The 19,748-nt window shown below is 48.7% G+C and overlaps 1 protein-coding gene across 1 annotated transcript in view; it reads right to left on the bottom strand.

Annotated features, from left to right (window-relative positions):
* Positions 1-9,515, bottom strand: part of WDR48 (WD repeat domain 48) — a 264,189-nt gene extending 254,674 nt beyond the window's left edge. Inside the window, exon 1 of the mRNA XM_063921834.1 lies at positions 9,361-9,515. Coding sequence (XP_063777904.1) covers positions 9,361-9,408 — 48 coding nt within the window. The 5' untranslated portion in view covers positions 9,409-9,515. The remainder of the gene's footprint in view (positions 1-9,360) is intronic.
* Between the last annotated feature and the right edge of the window lie 10,233 nt (positions 9,516-19,748).

The following is a 19,748-nucleotide window of genomic DNA, read 5'->3' as shown; positions in this document are numbered from 1 at the left end:
AGGAGACGGACATACTTTGAGAGAAGGATAGATAAGGATAGTGGTGAGATTCCGAACCAGCACACACAAACAAGAGGAAAGCCATGCTAACCAAACTTGAAACAGGAACAGCAACAGCTGAACCAAACAACAACACTTAACCAAGTAACAGTGCAGGAATAACGAAGCACAGGGCGGGCGCCCAGTATCCTCTACGGACTATGAGAAAAGGATTTACCGGTAGGTAATTAAAATTCTATTTTCTCTTCAGTCCTAGAGGATACTGGGGTCCATTTAGTACCATGGGGAAGTACCAAAGCTCCCAAACCGGGTGGGAGAGTGCTGAGGTTCCTGCAGAACTGATTGATCAAACTGAAGGTCGTCATAGGCCAAAGTATCGAACTTGTAAAACTTAGCAAACAAGTTCGAACCTGACCAAGTAGCTGCTCGGCAGAGCTGTAAAGCCGAGACACCCCGGGCAGTCACCCAAGAAGAACCCGCCGACCTAGTCAAGTGGGCCTGAACAGATTTCGGAACTGGCAAGCCTGCCGTGAAATAAGCATGCTTGATAGTGAGCCTGATCCAGTGCGCAAGGGACTGCTTAGAAGCAGGACACCCAATCTTATTGGGATCATAGAGAACGAACAGCGAGTCGGATTTCCTATGACGAGCTGTCCTCTTTACATACACTTTCGAAGCCCTCACAACATCCAAAGACTTTGAAGTAGCAGAGGTGTCTGTAACCGCCGGAACCACAATAGGTTGGTTGATGTGAAACGAAGACACCACCTTAGGAATTTCTGATGAGTTCTGAGTTCAGCTCTGTCCTCATGGAAAATTAAGTAGGGGCTCTTGTGAGACAACGCCCCTAGCTCCGACATACGTCTTGCTGAAGCCAAGGCCAACAGTGTGACTGTCTTCCACGTAAGATATTTAACCTCTACTTCCTGTAACAGTTCAAACCACTCCGATTGGAGGAACTGCAGCACCAAATTGAGATCCCAAGGTGCCGTAGGAGGCACAAAGGGAGGTTGGATGTGCAGAACACCTTTCAAGAACGTCTGGACCTCAGGAAGAGAAGCTCATTGGATTCTGAAAGAAAATGGACAAGGCCGAAATCTGGACTTTAATGGAGTCCAGACGTAGGCCCACATCTACACCTGAATGCAGAAAAAGCAGGAAACGCCCCAGATGAAATTCCACTGCAGAATATTTTCTGCTCTTACACCAAGAAACGTATTTCCTCCAAATACGGTGGTAACGTTTAGACGTTACCTCCTTCCTGGTTTGGATCATAGTCGGGATGACTTTGTCAGGGATGCCTCTCCTGGCAAGAATTAGCCATACAACTTCTATGCCGTCAAACGTAGCCGTGGTAAGTCTTGATAGACGAACGGGCCCTGTTGCAGAAGATCCTCGTGAAGAGGTAGAGGCCACAGATCTTCGAGGAGCATCTCCAGGAGGTCGGCGTATCAGGCCCTTCTTGGCTATTCCGGAGCAATGAGAATTGCTTGAATCTTTTCCCTTTTTATTCTTTCCAGAATTCTTGGGATCAGAGGAAGTGGAGGAAACACGTACACCATCTGATAGACCCATGGAGTCGTCAGAGCGTCCACTGCCTCTGGGTCTCTCGACTTGGAACAATACCGCTTGAGCTTCTTGTTGAGACGAGAGGCCATCATGTTAATTTGTGCTCATCCCCATCGACTTGTCAACCACCTGAACACCTCTGGGTGAAGGCCCCACTCCCAAGTGCAGGTCGTGTCTGCTGAGGAAGTCTGCTTCCCAGTTGTATACTCCAGGAATGAAGACCGCCAACAATGCCGCAGTGTGTTTGTTTGCCCAGAGAATTCTTGACACCTCTGACATTGCTGCTCTGGTATTCGTTACTCCCTGTCGGTTTATGTACGTCACTGCCGTTACATTGTCCGTCTGGACCTGAATGGCACGATATTGAAGAAGATATGAGGCCTGCAGAAGGGCGTTGTATATAGCCCTGAGTTCCAGAATGTTGATTGGAAGGACGACTTCCTGACTTTACCATCTTCCTTGAAACTGCACCCCCTGGGAGACTGCTCCCCAACCTCTGAAGCTTGCGTCAGCAGAATCCAATTTTGAATCCCGTACCGTCGGCCCTCAAGCAGGTGAGAAGTCTGTAGCCACCACAGAAGGGATATCCTGGCCTTTGGCGACAAACGGATCCTCTGGTGCGTGTGAAGATGTGATCTGGACCATTCGTCCAACAGATCAAACTGGAAGGGTCATGCATGAAACCTTCCGTATTGAAGAGCCTCGTAAAAGGCCACCATTTTCCCCAGAAGGCGAATGCATAGGTGCACCGATATCCAGGTTGGCTTCAGGACATCCTGAACCATCGACTGGATTACCAATGCCTTTTCCAACAGAAGAAAAACTTTCTACGACTGTGTGTCAAGTATCATTCCCAGAAATGGGAGCCTCCGAGCTGGCTCTAAGTGAAATTTTGGAAGATTTAGAATCCAGCCGTGATCCAGTAGAAGTTTGGTTGTGAGGCCAATGCTGTTCAACAACCTCTCCCCGGACGGAGCCTTTATCAGAAGATCGTCCAGGTACGGAATTATGTTCACTCCCTGCTTGTGAAGGAGAAACAGCATCTCTGCCATCACCTTGCTGAACACCTCCAGTGCCGTGGAGAGACCAAAAGGTAGGGCCTGGAACTGGTAGTGACAGTCCTGCAGTGCAAATCGTAGATAAACCTGGTAAGGTGTCCAGATCAGAATGTGAAGGTACGCATCCTTGATATCCAGAGACACTAGGAATTCCCCCTCTTTCAGACTCAAGATCACCGCTCTCAGAGACTCCATCTTGAATTTGAACACTCGTAAGTACGGGTTCAATGATTTTCGGTCTTACCGAACTCTCCGATTTTGGTACCAAACACAAGTTGGAATAATATTCCTTGTTTTGGAGATGAGGTGGAACTGGAACAATGACCTGCGTTTGTATCAGTTTTTGAATGGCATCCTGTAAGGTTATACTTGCCTCCTGTGATACTGCTAAGCCTGATTTGAAGAATATGTGAGGTGGGAGTACCTGAAACTCCAGTCTGTAACCCCGGGAAATAAGATGTATGACCCAGGGATCCTGGCATGATGTTGTCCAGATGCGACTGAAACTTTTTAGTCGGGCTCCCACCTGCCAGTCTTCCAGGCATTGCGGTCCACAGTCATGTTGAAGGCTTTGAGGAAGCAGAGCTGGAGCTCTGTTCCTGAGAACCGGTAGTTGTTGGTTCGCGTGGTTTACCTCTAGCGCCTCTGTTGGCTGTAGAAGATCCTCTGGCTTTGCCCTTAAAATTGGCAGTCCGAAAGGACTGTAGAGTAGGTCCTGAGTAGGTATTCCTGGTTGGGGGAGCTGCAGAAGGAAGATATGTAGACTTACCCGCAGTAGCTTTGGAGATCCATTTGTCTCCAAATAAGGCCTCTCCTGTGAAGGGTAGGCCTTCCACGTCTTTCCTGGGGTCCGCGTTCGCAGTCCACTGGCGTAACCATAGGCCCTTGCGTGCCGACACTGCCATAGCCGTGGTGCGTGCATTAAGCAAACCCACTTCTTTTATGGCTTCCACCTTAAAGTTCGCAGAGTCCTGTATATGTTGCAGGAGTAAAATGATCTCACCCCTAGGTAAGGAATCCAACCCCTCAATTAGGTTACCTGACAACCTAGCAACGGCTTTAGTAATCCACGTACAGGCTATAGTGGGTCTTTGGGCCACCCCAGCAGCTGTGTACAAGGATTTGAGTGTAGGCTCAATTTTACGATTAGCCGTGTCTTTAAGGGGGGCTGCACCAGGGACAGGCAACACTATTTTCCGTGACAACCTAGACAATGATGCATCCACTATCGGTGGATTTTCCCATTTTTTTCCTATCCTCAGTAGGAAAAGGAAAAGATGAGAGCAACCTTTTAAGGATTTGAAATTTCTTATCAGGATTAACCCATGGTTCTTCAAACAGGGTATTCAATTCCTTTGACACAGGAAAAGTGACTGAGTATTTCTTCTTTACATTAAAATAAGATTCCCTACACTCCTCTGACACCTTATCAGAAATTTACAGAACATCTCTGATAGCTTCTATAAGAGCCTCAATTCCCTTTGACAGAACAGCAGCCCCCTCTTCTGAATCCACCTCCCCCTCCTCCATGTCTGACCCATCAGCATCAGAGTCAGACTGCAGGATATGTGCCAGAGTTCGTTTCTGTGGACAAATGGCAGGGGACCGAGACGCTTGTTTGGGGACTGAGGGGGTACTTCAGAGTTGATTGCAGCACTAAATTTGTTAGCAGTTGGGTAAAACCATGTGCACTGCAGGGGGGGGGGGGCAGATGTAACATGTGCAGAGAGAGTTAGATTTGGGTGGGGTGTGTTCAGTTTTAAATCTAAATTGCAGTGTAAAAATAAAGCAGCTAGTATTTACTCTGCACAGAAACAAAATAACCCACCCAAATCTAGCTCTCTCTGCACACATTACCTCTGCCCCCCGTGCAGTGCACATGGTTTTGCCCAACTGCTAACAAATTTGTTGCTGCGATCAACTCTGAATTACCCCCTGAGTCTCTATTCATAAGCTCATCCACAGACTGTCTTTAGTACTGCGTCTCTTTCTCATGGCGGGACAATTTATTAGATATATTGGAAATCATTCCTTTGATGGAATCCAGCCGCGCTGGTTCAGCTCCGCTAGCCTGAGAAGGTGCACTACACAGAGCACATAGAATTGAGCTCCCTGGTAAAGAGGAACACTCCGCCGTACATGAAACACACTCTTTGCCTGACGTAATGTAAATGTGACAGCACACACACACAGGAAAGGTTAAAAGCACAATTAACCCGCAATAAGTCCTTCCAGGGAGACACAGTATTTTGGAGCCAGCCCACAGCGCCCTTATAGCTAATGTCAAGCTTAGCTGGGTCGCAGACTAAGTACCCAGATTGGGGACTAAGTGCACTAATATCGCTCCCCCCCTGCTATAACCCGCTGGTACCGCTGAGGTAATATGGAGTCACACTGGAGGAGCTGCGCATCCCTATCAGTCAGTGTCTGTGTCCACTGCAGAGGGAAAATGGTGCTGGTGAGCTGCTGGATCCTCTCATAGTGAAGCCCCGCCCCTTCAATGGCACGAGGTCTTCCCGCTTTTTTTTTTTTTTTTTTTTTATACTGGCTGAGGTAATTTTTGTGCTTAAAACGGAGCAGATCCGTTTTAAGGCTGTGTTTGCCAGTTTGGGTACTGTGTACAGTGTACTGAGATGCAGTTGTGTACAGAGGCTGGAGACGCAATCCGCCCCAGTTAGAAGCCATGCGTCTCCGTACCCTCGTGCCGCCATAAGGATAACCGGGATGCCGGTTTAGTACTCACCACTCTTCAATCTTATGGCTCCGTTAAGGGTGGCAGCGTGATGCGTGAATGTACGCTCGCCGTGGTGGGGCTTGCGAATAGTTCCCTCAGGAGCTAGTGTCCTGTCAGCGGGGAACGGGACCATTAACCCTTCAAGAGGTTGGACCATGGGCCATCCACACCCCCCACCAAGTCCCACGAAGCAGGCAGGCTGGTGCCAACCAGTCCTGCCTGAAAATAACAAACATTTAAATAAATGCAGAAAACTCTTCAGAAGCTTCCATAAGCGTGACTGGCTCCTTTGGGCACATTTTCTAAACAGAGTCTGGTAGGAGGGGCATAGAGGGAGGAGCCAGCCCACACTATCAAATTCTTAAAGTTCCCATGGCTCCTAGTGGACCCGTCTATACCCATGGTACTAAATGGAACCCCAGTATCCTCTAGGACGTAAGAGAAATATTGTATTAGTGACATATATTACTATCTGGTTCAAAAATGAGAAAAGCACACACAAAATATTGGGACATGACCATTACAATAAAACCACACACACAAGACCAAAAGATGTTTTAAACACTGTGAAAACATGGGCAGTCTGTAGTTGCAGAAGGATCAGTATGTGTGCTTGCTAGGTGGATGTTAAAACAGGGTCGAAGAAACGAGTACAGGATATTCTATTTTCCCTAGTCCTGCTCATCTGTCACGGAAGCTAGTAAGTTGCATAATACCAGTGACTCTCTAGAGATGAATGTACAGGGTGGTACACACGGAGAGATCAGTGCTAAAGGGGATATTTACTAAGCAGTGATAAGAGCAGAGAAGTGAGCCAGTAGAGAAGTTGCCCCATCAACTAATCAGCAGCTCTGTATAATTTTATAGTATGCAAATTATAGATGTTACTTCAGTGCTGACTCGTAGCCATGGGCAACTTCTCCACTGGCTCACTTCTCCACTCTTATCACTGCTTAGAAAATGTCCACCTTAATGTCTAAGCAATCTGACTAGATTGCTTAGAAATTAAGCACGGATCTCTCCGTGTGTATGCACTACAGCAATAGCGATGTGCAGCCCCACGCGTCGCTATCACCGGTACTGGATTGGTCTGCATAGAGGCCAAATCTAGTTAAATTGCTAATTTCACCGATGCGTGAAATTAGCTTTTCCCCCCTCGCTCAGCACACATCGCGCTGTGTGCTGAGCGGGAGAGAGATGTGTGCTGAGCAGTCTGTGCCAGATTGCTCAGCACACATCTCTGGGAGAAATCTTAATGGCCCTTACTTACTACTACATGTAGGATTCTGTCTGTCTTTTATTTAGCTGTCAGAGATAGGCTAGAGCAGTAAAAGAAATGAATACCTATGTGCACAGGTTGCAACATTTCAGCAAACAGATGCTGTCCTATCTGACAGAACTTTAATCAAAGAACTAATAATTTGTGGAGTGTTGTGTTACTCTAATGTTCCGGCCAGCCTAGTTTACCAGGGTTCCATGCTCTGCTTGTTTTGAGTTTGTAAATATGAGCCCTGCCCTTGTCCAGACAATCTAACCAATCAGGAGTTAACCCTCCTGCAAATAACGTCTTACCCACACCTGTCAAGTCCACCACAACCCATGACTCAGCCACTTGCTTACATGGCTCTACATATAACACATAGGGGTCTATTCAATTGAAGTCGGAACTGCCGTCTAGTCGGAAAGACGTCAGTTTCCGACTTTTTTAGGTCGAATCATGATTAAACCCTGTCAGATTTGCCCGCAAATTGAATACTGCATTGCTGGATCCTCTCTGTCGGAGAAGACCCGACATGCATTAAATAGACCCTTTAACCTGTTAACCCTGCATGGAGAACCAGATGACTCATTTGCACACCTGACCTGCAGCTGCACCCCAGGGGATTAGCCGAGTTGCAATTACTGAATGGGAGCTTGCCCGCCCCGCCCCTGGACTGTTGCCTTCATCAGGGGGTCGCCAATTACCAGCTGCATCTTAGCGAATATACCAATGTGCTTCTAGGAGAAGTCATCATACCGGGGCAAGAGGAGTGCAATCTGCCACTGGGAATACGATGAGCTGCTGAAGAGGAGACCTGGCTACCATTGCTATTCCTCATTGCCTCCAGGCACCCCGCTTGCTCGCTGTACTCCAAGATAGGGACGAGCATGTGAGGGGACGGATAGGCATTAAATAGCATGTAGTAGAGTTGAGGAACATATGGAGTTATTATAATTATGACTTTCAAAACTAAAATGTGCACTCCTCCATACTTAGCACCCTACCCCCCAAAAAACTACAGTGAAGACTATTACATTCTACTTCCTCTCTGAAAGGAGGACATCTGTGTGAATAGCGTGAAAGTCCAACAGGTTTAGCAAACACTTAAACTGAAAATTGTTAGTTTCTTTCATTTAGTTTAGAATAATAAGGCATCAAGACTGAGCAAAACTCAATAGCAACAGCTTCACGGCAAGTTCACTACATGGTCTGTCTATAACTAAATCAAAGGTTATGAGGCAGGGTGACCAGTTCTGACAAGTTTCCATTATGGTCTTCTGGTTTTGGCATATTCAGTTTTGCAGCTTCCACGTACAATCAAAATCTCAAACAGGTCTCATCGCACAAGATGAGTTCTTTTACTACTCACTCTAATAATATCTACATTTAGCTACTTGTAACTGTCCCATACTATCTAATCCCATTTGCATACTACGGTCTCACTAACATACCAGAGTAATGGCTCCATTTACACTACACCAGTGGTTCTCAAACTGGGGTGCCTCAGGACACTTGCAGGTGTGCCCTGGTTTGGTGGTCCAGGACCAAATCAAAATTTTTATGGTCAATATAATAGGCAAACCCAGCGCTGGTGGCTGCCAGTCATAAACTATGTGGACAAACAGAAGTGAATCCTGTCCCTCACCACATAAAAAAATCTGATACTCTAGGGCGCCATGATTTACAAAAGGTTGGAAATCACTGCACTACACAATCATTTCCATGACTGAATCTGCGCACACATTTAGCATCCTGATTATACACATACCACACTGAGTAGCCTGATGGGGAAGTAGTTTCTTGAGCTTAATTGGACAATGTTGTAATGTTAAAGCATTTAAACCATGTCGGCATTAAACTTTAAACAACATTGTAAAGCAGTAGGTTTACAGTTAAAATGCCAATATGCTTAAATTGCTTAGAATGACATTACAACAGTGTCGGTCGGCACTGTCCCGTTGATATAATGCTGTTGACAGCATGAAGATTGACAACACATACGTTACCCATCGGATATAGCACGGTCCATAACTGAATCATACGATGGCACACGTCACTGTCAGTCTCATCGTTCAATATGGTTTTCCACCCGACTACAGCAAGTCTGATTTAATCAGGTGTAGTCGCTGCATGAGGTGTCCAGGTACGGTACAATGTTAAGACAATCTGCTGAGCCCACCCCACTGACCAACCACAGAACGTAGGCAATATACTGACAATTGTCCTGGTTATGACCATGATTTGCAGTCACTTTCTCCAAATCACCAAACATGATTCTCTATAAAAACAATAATAGCCCTTATATCTGCAAAGTGCATGCTGCATGTACTGATTTATCGGTCTGCTTCCACCTGCCGGACCTATGGCTGCAGCACAGACCACCATCACTGACATCCAATAAGCTGGGGGTTTATGCATTAAAGGCTGGACCATTATAATGGGGTATTAGGGAGAGAGCACTGTGACTGGTGCATAGGGGTGGGCTGCGGGTGCTATATAGCAGGATGAGGGGTAACACTACACAGAGGCAATGACAGCGGCCAGAGGCTGGAGATGATGAGCCAGCACAGCAGCACCAGGAACCGGCCACATTACCCTCCATGCACCCAACCAGCCCACCATTCTCCCCCCGGGCGGCGCTCCGGAGGGGTATCCCCCGCATATCACCCTCTGCCTCATAGCAGCTCAGCAGGGACACGCAGCACACACAGCCACGCCTGTTACCTCTACTCTCATACCTGAACTTTCCTCCGCCCGGCCGTGTTCTGCCTGTGATGAGCGGCCATCTTGCATGTTGACACTCTGATGTCACTTCCTATACGCGAAACCCGGGTCAAACCCCCAGCGCCTATACTGGAAACCTATCTACCGCCCTCCTTACAGAAGTGACAGCTGATAACTTCCGCCCTCATTTTAGCTGTGACAGCTATTCCACTTCCGCCCTCATTCCAGACAATTATTCTACAACTTCCGCCCTTACCAGTTGCTAACATCCGCCCTCATTACAACAGGGACAGCTAGCTACACAACTTCCGCCCTGATTACAGCAGAGGCCGCGACACTGCTTCCGCCCATACTGGTTACTGGAACAGTGCTGTGATCGGGCACATCATCACTTCGGCTGTGATCACTGTCTGTCAACATTGTCATGACAATTCTCCGCTTACAGTGCGAATATATGTCGACTAGGTACAGTTTATATGAGCGGGTCGGGCCCGAAGTTCCGGTTTCATAGCCTGGGGCTCGGATTCCAAATCGAGGCAGAAACGTCATCATCGCGGCGTCCTATTATCGCGGGTTTTGGATTCTATATAAGGGCGCGTCGGGCGTGTCTTGAGTCGGCGCCTTTTTTTTTTTTTTTTTGTGCCAGTTCTCCGTAGTGTTGTATAAGCTGCTGGGTCATGTGCTGCTGTCTAGACTCCAAACACTACAAGTGGCTGTGCTGTGTCCTGATTACATAGTGCATAAGTGGCTGTACTGCTGACTCCTGACAATAGAAGTCGCTGTGCGGTTTCAATACGCCATACAAGTCGCTGTACTGTATGGAGTTAACATTTCTCTGACGTCCTAGTGGATGCTGGGAACTCCGTAAGGACCATGGGGAATAGCGGCTCCGCAGGAGACTGGGCACAAAAAGAAAAGCTTTAGGACTACCTGGTGTGCACTGGCTCCTCCCCCTATGACCCTCCTCCAAGCCTCAGTTAGATTTTTGTGCCCGACCGAGCTGGGTGCAATCTAGGAGGCTCTCCTGAGCTTCTTAGGAAAAGTTAGTTTTAGGTTTTTTATTTTCAGTGAGACCTGCTGGCAACAGGCTCACTGCATCGAGGGACTAAGGGGAGAAGAAGCGAACCTGCCTGCTTGCAGCCAGCTTGGGCTTCTTAGGCTACTGGACACCATTAGCTCCAGAGGGACCGAACACGGAGTCCGGTCCCAGAGCCGCGCCGCCGGCCCCCTTACAGAGCCAGAAGCAAGAAGAGGTCCGGAAAATCGGCGGCAGAAGACATCAGTCTTCACCAAGGTAGCGCACAGCACTGCAGCTGTGCGCCATTGCTCCTCATGCACCACACGCTCCGGTCACTGATGGGTGCAGGGCGCTGGGGGGGGGGGGGCGCCCTGAGCAGCAATATAAACACCTTGGCTGGCTAAATTACATCACATATAACCCCCAGGGCTATATGGATGTATATTAACCCCTGCCAGATTCCTGAAAAAAGCGGGAGAAAAGTCCGCAGAGAAGGGGGCAGAGCCTATCTCCTCAGCACACTGGCGCCATTTTCCCTCACAGCTCTGCTGGAAGGACGTCTCCCTGACTCTCCCCTGCAGTCATGCACTACAGAAAAGGGTAAAACAAGAGGGGGGGGGCACAATTTAGGCGCAGTATAATATACACAGCAGCTATAGAGGGAAAAACACTCTGTTTGGTGTTATCCCAACATATATATAGCGCTCTGGTGTGTGCTGGCATACTCTCCCTCTGTCTCCCCAAAGGGCTAGTGGGATCCTGTCCTCTATCAGAGCATTCCCTGTGTGTGTGCTGTGTGTCGGTACGACTGTGTCGACATGTATGAAGAGGAAAATTATGTGGAGGCGGAGCAATTGCCTGTAATGGTGATGTCACCCCCTAGGGAGTCGACACCTGAGTGGATGAGCTTATGGAAGGATTTACGTGAAAGTGTCAGCTCTTTACAAAAGACGGTTGATGACATGAGACAGCCGGCTACTCAGCTGGTGCCTGTCCAGGTGTCTCAAAGACCATCAGGGGCTCTAAAACGCCCGCTACCTCAGATGGCAGATACAGACGCCGACACGGATACTGACTCCAGTGTCGACGATGAAGAGACGAATGTGACTTCCAGTAGGGCCACACGTTACATGATTGAGGCAATGAAAAATGTTTTACACATTTCTGATAGTACAAGTACCACTAAAAAGGGTATTATGTTTGGTGAGAAAAAACTACCTGTAGTTTTTCCTGCATCTGAGGAATTAAATGAAGTGTGTGATGAAGCGTGGGTTTCTCCCGATAAAAAACTGATAATTCCTAAAAAGTTATTGGCATCGTACCCCTTCCCGCCAGAGGATAGGGCACGTTGGGAAACACCTCCTAGGGTGGATAAAGCGCTCACACGCTTGTCAAAACAGGTGGCACTACCGTCTCCGGATACGGCCGCCCTTAAGGAACCTGCTGACAGAAAGCAGGAGAATATCCTAAAATGTATATACACTCACACGGGTGTTATACTGCGACCAGCAATCGCCTCAGCCTGGATGTGCAGTGCTGGGGTGGCTTGGTCGGATTCCCTGACTGAAAATATTGATACCCTGGATAGGGACAGTATATTACTGACTATAGAGCATTTAAAAGATGCATTTTTATATATGCGTGATGCACAGAGGGATATTTGCCGACTGTCATCAAGAGTAAGTGCGCTGTCCATATCTGCCAGAAGAGGGTTATGGACGCTGCAGTGGTCAGGTGATGCTGATTCCAAAAGGCATATGGAAGTATTGCCTTATAAAGGGGAGGAGTTATTTGGGGTAGGTCTATCGGACCTGGTATCCACGGCAACTGCTGGGAAATCCACATTTTTACCCCAGGTAGCCTCTCAACATAAAAAGACGCCGTATTATCAGGCGCAGTCCTTTCGGCCCCATAAGGGCAAGCGGGCGAAAGGCTCCTCATTTCTGCCCCGTGGCAGAGGGAGAGGAAAAAGGCTGCAGCAAACAGCCAGTTCCCAGGAACAGAAGCCCTCTCCCGCTTCTGCCAAGTCCTCAGCATGACGCTGGGGCTCTACAAGCGGACTCAGGCACGGTGGGGGCCCGTCTCAAGAATTTCAGCGCGCAGTGGGCTCACTCACAAGTGGACCCCTGGATCCTTCAGGTGGTATCTCAGGGGTACAAATTGGAATTCGAGACGTCTCCCCCTCGCTGTTTCCTAAAGTCTGCCTTACCGACGTCTCCCTCCGACAGGGAGGCGGTATTGGAAGCCATTCACAAGCTGTATTCACAGCAGGTGATAATCAAGGTACCCCTCCTGCAACAGGGAATGGGGTATTATTCCACGCTGTTTGTGGTACCGAAGCCAGATGGCTCGGTGAGACCTATTTTAAATCTAAAATCTTTGAACACTTACATACAGAGGTTCAAATTCAAGATGGAATCACTCAGAGCGGTGATCGCGAACCTGGAAGAAGGGGATTATATGGTGTCTCTGGACATCAAGGATGCTTACCTCCATGTCCCAATTTACCTTTCTCACCAAGGGTACCTCAGGTTTGTGGTACAGAACTGCCACTATCAGTTTCAGACTGATTGGATTTCAGGATTGTCCACGGCGCCCCGGGTCTTTCCCAAAGTAATGGCCGAAATGATGATACTCCTTCGAAGGAAGGGAGTTTTAATTTTCTCTGACGTCCTAGTGGATGCTGGGACTCCGTAAGGACCATGGGGAATAGCGGCTCCGCAGGAGACAGGGCACAAGAATAAAAGCTTTAGGATCAGGTGGTGTGCACTGGCTCCTCCCCCCATGACCCTCCTCCAAGCCTCAGTTAGATTTTTGTGCCCGAACGAGAAGGGTGCAGGCTAGGTGGCTCTCCTGAGCTGCTTAGAATAAAAGTTTAATTTAGTTTTTTTTATTTTCAGTGAGTCCTGCTGGCAACAGGCTCACTGCATCGTGGGACTAAGGGGAGAAGAAGCGAACTCACCTGCGTGCAGAGTGGATTGGGCTTCTTAGGCTACTGGACATTAGCTCCAGAGGGACGATCACAGGTACAGCCTGGATGGGTCACCGGAGCCGCGCCGCCGTCCCCCTTACAGAGCCAGAAGAGACGAAGAGGTCCGGTGAAATCGGCGGCAGAAGACAATCCTGTCTTCAGACTAAGGTAGCGCACAGCACCGCAGCTGTGCGCCATTGCTCTCAGCACACTTCACACTCCGGTCACTGAGGGTGCAGGGCGCTTGGGGGGGAGCGCCCTGAGACGCAATATAAATGATAATACCTTAGGTGGCAAAAGAATACATCACATATAGCTCCTGGGCTATATGGATGTATTTTAACCCCTGCCATTTTTACACAAAAAAGCGGGAGATAAGGACGTCGTGAAGGGGCGGAGCCTATCTCCTCAGCACACAAGCGCCATTTTCCCTCACAGTTCCGCTGGAAGGACGGCTCCCTGACTCTCCCCTGCAGTCCTGCTTCAGAATCAGGGTAAAAAAGAGAAGGGGGGGGCACTATTGGCAGCAAATGACAATATAAACAGCAGCTATAAGGGAATAACACTTATATAAGGTTATCCCTGTATATATATATATATAGCGCTGGGTGTGTGCTGGCAGACTCTCCCTCTGTCTCTCCAAAGGGCTCGTGGGGTCCTGTCCTCTATCAGAGCATTCCCGGTGTGTGTGCTGTGTGTCGGTACGTGTGTGTCGACATGTATGAGGAGGAAAATGATGTGGAGGCGGAGCAATTGCCTGCGTTAGTGATGCCACCCCCTAGGGAGTCGACACCTGACTGGATGATCGTGTTCAAACAATTAAGTGATAATGTCAACACTTTGCAAAAAACTGTTGACGACATGAGACAGCCGGCAAATCAATTAGTGCCTGTCCAGGCGTCTCAGACACCGTCAGGGGCCCTAAAACGCCCGTTACCTCAGTGGGTCGACCCAGATACGGATTCTAGTGTCGACGGTGATGAGTCGAACGTAATGTCCAGTAGGGCCACACGTTACATGATCACGGCAATGAAGGAAGCATTGCACATTTCTGATACTACAAATATCACTAAGAAGGGTATTATGTGGGGGGTGAAAAAACTACCAATAGTTTTTCCTGAGTCAGATGAATTGAATGAGGTATGTGATAAAGCGTGGGTTTCTCCCGACAAAAAACTGCTAATTTCTAATAAATTATTGGCACTATATCCTTTCCCATCAGAGGTTAGGACACGTTGGGAAACACCCCCTAGGGTAGATAAGGCGCTCACACGTTTATCTAAACAAGTAGCGTTACCGTCTCCTGATACGGCCACCCTCAAAGAACCAGCTGATAGAAGGCTGGAAAATATCCTAAAAAGTATATACACACATACTGGTGTTATACTGCGACCAGCAATCGCTTCAGCCTGGATGTGCAGTGCTGGAGTCGCGTGGTCGGATTCCCTGACTGAAAATATTGATACCCTGGATAGGGACAATATATTGTTAACTATAGAGCATTTGAAGGATGCATTACTATATATGCGTGATGCACAGAGGGATATTTGCACCCTGGCATCAAGAGTAAGTGCTATGTCCATCTCTGCCAGAAGAACGTTATGGACGCGTCAGTGGTCAGGGGATGCGGATTCAAAACGACATATGGAAGTATTGCCGTATAAAGGGGAGGAGTTATTTGGGGCTGGTCTTTCGGACCTGGTGGCCACGGCAACGGCTGGAAAGTCCACTTTCTTACCCCAGGTCACTTCACATCAACAGAAAAAGACACCGTCTTTTCAAACTCAGTCCTTTCGTTCCCATAAATACAAGCGAGCAAAAGGCCATTCCTTTCTGCCCCGGGGCAGAGGAAGGGGAAAAAGACTGCACCATGCAGCCGCTTCCCAGGATCAGAAGCCTTCCCCTGCTTCTGCCAAGTCTTCAGCATGACGCTGGGGCTTTACAAGCAGACTCAGGCTTGGTGGGGGCCCGTCTCAAGAATTTCAACGCGCAGTGGGCTCACTCGCAAGTGGATCCCTGGATTCTACAGGTAGTATCGCAGGGGTACAAACTGGAATTCGAGGCGTTTCCCCCTCGCCGGTTCCTGAAGTCTGCTCTGCCAAAGTCTCCCTCCGACAGGGAGGCAGTTCTGGAAGCCATTCACAAGCTGTATTCCCAGCAGGTGATAATCAAGGTACCCCTCCTACAACAAGGAAAGGGGTATTATTCCACGCTGTTTGTGGTACCGAAGCCGGACGGCTCGGTGAGACCAATTTTAAATCTGAAATCCTTGAACACTTACATAAAAAGGTTCAAATTCAAGATGGAATCACTCAGAGCGGTGATAGCGAACCTGGAAGAAGGGGACTATATGGTGTCTCTGGACATCAAAGATGCTTATCTCCACGTCCCAATCTACCCTTCTCACCAAGGGTATCTCAGGTTTGTAGTACAAGACTGTCATTATCAGTTTCAGACGCTGCCGTTTGGGTTGTCCACGGCACCTCGGGTCTTTACCAAGGTAATGGCCGAAATGATGATTCTTCTTCGAAGAAAAGGCGTATTAATTATCCCTTACTTGGACGATCTCCTGATAAGGGCAAGGTCCAGGGAACAGTTAGAAGTCGGAGTAGCACTATCTCAGATAGTGTTATGTCAGCACGGGTGGATCCTAAATATTCCAAAATCGCAGCTGATTCCAACGACACGTCTTCTGTTCCTAGGAATGATTCTGGACACAGTCCAGAAGAAGGTTTTTCTCCCGGAGGAGAAGGCCAAGGAGTTATCCGAGCTAGTCAGGAACCTCCTAAAACCAGCCCAGGTGTCAGTGCATCAGTGCACGAGGGTCCTGGGAAAAATGGTGGCTTCTTACAAAGCAATTCCATTCGGAAGATTCCATGCAAGAACGTTTCAGTGGGATCTACTGGACAAATGGTCCGGTTCGCATCTTCAGATGCAGCAGCGGATAACCCTGTCACCAAAGACAAGGGTGTCTCTCCTGTGGTGGTTGCAGAGTGCTCATCTTCTAGAGGGCCGCAGATTCGGCATTCAGGATTGGATCCTGGTGACCACGGATGCAAGCCTGAGAGGCTGGGGAGCAGTCACACAGGGAAAAAACTTCCAGGGCTTGTGGTCAAGCATGGAAACATCTCTTCATATAAACATTCTGGAACTACGGGCCATTTACAATGCCCTAAGTCAAGCGAAACCCCTGCTTCAGGGTCAGGCGGTATTGATCCAATCGGACAACATCACGTCAGTCGCCCACGTAAACAGACAGGGCGGCACGAGAAGCAGGAGGGCAATGGCAGAGGCTGCAAGGATTCTTCGCTGGGCGGAAAATCATGTGATAGCTCTGTCAGCAGTGTTCATTCCGGGAGTGGACAACTGGGAAGCAGACTTCCTCAGCAGACACGACCTTCACCCGGGAGAGTGGGGACTTCACCCAGAAGTCTTCCACCTGATTGTAAACCGTTGGGAAAAACCAAAGGTGGACATGATGGCGTCACATCTAAACAAAAAATTAGACAGATATTGCGCCAGGTCAAGGGACCCTCAGGCAATAGCGGTGGACGCTCTGGTGACACCGTGGGTGTACCAGTCAGTGTATGTGTTCCCTCCTCTGCCTCTTATACCAAAAGTACTGAGAATCATAAGAAGGAGAGGAGTAAGAACGATACTCGTGGTTCCGGATTGGCCAAGAAGGACTTGGTACCCGGAACTTCAGGAGATGCTCACGGAAGACCCGTGGCCTCTACCTCTAAGAAAGGACCTGCTCCAGCAGGGGCCTTGTCTGTTCCAAGACTTACCGCAGCTGCGTTTGACGGCATGGCGGTTGAACGCCGGATCCTGAAGGAAAAAGGCATTCCAGATGAAGTCATCCCTACCCTGGTCAAAGCCAGGAAGGATGTAACCGCAAAACATTATCACCGCATTTGGCGAAAATATGTTGCGTGGTGTGAGGCCAAGAAGGCCCCTACAGAGGAATTTCAACTGGGTCGTTTCCTCCATTTCCTGCAAACAGGACTGTCTATGGGCCTAAAATTAGGGTCCATTAAGGTTCAAATTTCGGCCCTGTCGATTTTCTTCCAGAAAGAACTGGCTTCAGTACCTGAAGTTCAGACATTTGTAAAAGGGGTACTGCATATACAACCTCCTTTTGTGCCTCCAGTGGCACCTTGGGATCTCAATGTTGTTTTGAGGTTCCTTAAGTCACATTGGTTTGAACCACTCACCACTGTGGACTTAAAATATCTCACATGGAAGGTGACGATGCTGTTAGCCCTGGCTTCAGCCAGGCGTGTGTCAGAATTGGCGGCTTTATCATATAAAAGCCCTTACTTAATTTTTCATTCTGACAGGGCAGAATTGAGGACTCGTCCTCAATTTCTCCCTAAGGTGGTTTCTGCTTTTCACATGAACCAACCTATTGTGGTGCCTGCGGCTACTAGGGACTTGGAGGACTCCAAGTTACTTGACGTTGTCAGGGCCCTGAAAATATATGTTTCCAGGACGGCTGGAGTCAGAAAGTCTGACTCGCTGTTTATCCTGTATGCACCCAACAAGCTGGGTGCTCCTGCTTCTAAGCAGACTATTGCTCGTTGGATTTGTAGTACAATTCAACTTGCACATTCTGTGGCAGGCCTGCCACAGCCTAAATCGGTAAAAGCCCATTCCACAAGGAAAGTGGGCTCATCTTGGGCGGCTGCCCGAGGGGTCTCGGCTTTACAACTTTGCCGAGCAGCTACTTGGTCAGGGGCAAACACGTTTGCTAAATTCTACAAATTTGATACCCTGGCTGAGGAGGACCTGGAGTTCTCTCATTCGGTGCTGCAGAGTCATCCGCACTCCCGCCCGTTTGGGAGCTTTGGTATAATCCCCATGGTCCTTACGGAGTCCCAGCATCCACTAGGACGTCAGAGAAAATAAGATTTTACTTACCGATAAATCTATTTCTCATAGTCCGTAGTGGATGCTGGGCGCCCATCCCAAGTGCGGATTGTCTGCAATACTTGTACATAGTTATTGTTAACAAAATCGGGTTATTGTTGTTGTGGGCCATCTTTTCAGAGGCTCCTTCGTTGTTATCATACTGTTAACTGGGTTCAGATCACGAGTTGTACGGTGTGATTGGTGTGGCTGGTATGAGTCTTACCCGGGATTCAATATCCTTCCTTATTATGTACGCTCGTCCGGGCACAGTATCCTAACTGAGGCTTGGAGGAGGGTCATGGGGGGAGGAGCCAGTGCACACCACCTGATCCTAAAGCTTTTATTCTTGTGCCCTGTCTCCTGCGGAGCCGCTATTCCCCATGGTCCTTACGGAGTCCCAGCATCCACTACGGACTATGAGAAATAGATTTATCGGTAAGTAAAATCTTATTATCCCTTACTTGGACGATCTCCTGATAAGGGCAAGATCCAAGGAACAGTTGGTAGTCGGAGTGGCACTATCTCAAGTAGTGCTGCGGCAGCACGGGTGGATTCTCAATATCCCAAAATCGCAGCTGATCCCGACGACACGTCTTCTGTTCCTAGGGATGATCCTGGACACAGTCCAGAAAAAGGTGTTTCTCCCTGAAGAGAAAGCCAGAGCGTTATCCGAGCTAGTCAGAAACCTCCTAAAACCAGGCCAAGTATCAGTGCACCAATGCACGAGGGTCCTGGGAAAAATGGTAGCTTCCTACGAAGCAATCCCATTCGGCAGATTCCACGCAAGAACATTCCAGTGGGACCTGCTGGACAAATGGTCCGGATCGCATCTTCAGATGCATCAGCGAATAACCCTGTCCCCAAGGACAAGGGTGTGTCTCCTGTGGTGGTTGCAGAGTGCTCATCTTCTAGAAGGCCGCAGATTCGGCATTCAGGACTGGGTTCTGGTGACCACGGATGCCAGCCTGCGAGGCTGGGGAGCAGTCACACAGGGAAGAAACTTCCAGGGCTTGTGGTCAAGCCTGGAGACATCACTTCACATAAATATCCTGGAGTTAAGAGCCATTTACAATGCTCTAAGCCAAGCAAGACCTCTGCTTCAAGGTCAGCCGGTGCTGATCCAGTCGGACAACATCACGGCAGTCGCCCACGTAAACAGACAGGGCGGCACAAGAAGCAGGAGGGCAATGGCAGAAGCTGCAAGGATTCTTCGCTGGGCGGAAAATCATGTGATAGCACTGTCGGCAGTGTTCATTCCGGGAGTGGACAACTGGGAAGCAGACTTCCTCAGCAGGCACGACCTCCACCCGGGAGAGTGGGGACTTCACCCAGAAGTCTTCCACATGATGATAAACCGTTGGGAAAAACCAAAGGTGGACATGATGGCGTCCCGCCTCAACAAAAAACTGGACAGGTATTGCGCCAGGTCAAGGGACCCTCAAGCAATAGCTGTGGACGCTCTGGTAACACCGTGGGTGTACCAGTCAGTGTATGTGTTCCCT

The sequence above is a fragment of the Pseudophryne corroboree genome, chromosome 5 (assembly GCF_028390025.1).
Source record: "Pseudophryne corroboree isolate aPseCor3 chromosome 5, aPseCor3.hap2, whole genome shotgun sequence".
Lineage (NCBI taxonomy): Eukaryota > Metazoa > Chordata > Amphibia > Anura > Myobatrachidae > Pseudophryne > Pseudophryne corroboree.
The sequence above is the reverse complement of the archived record's forward strand: the minus strand, read 5'-3'. Positions and strand labels throughout refer to the sequence as shown.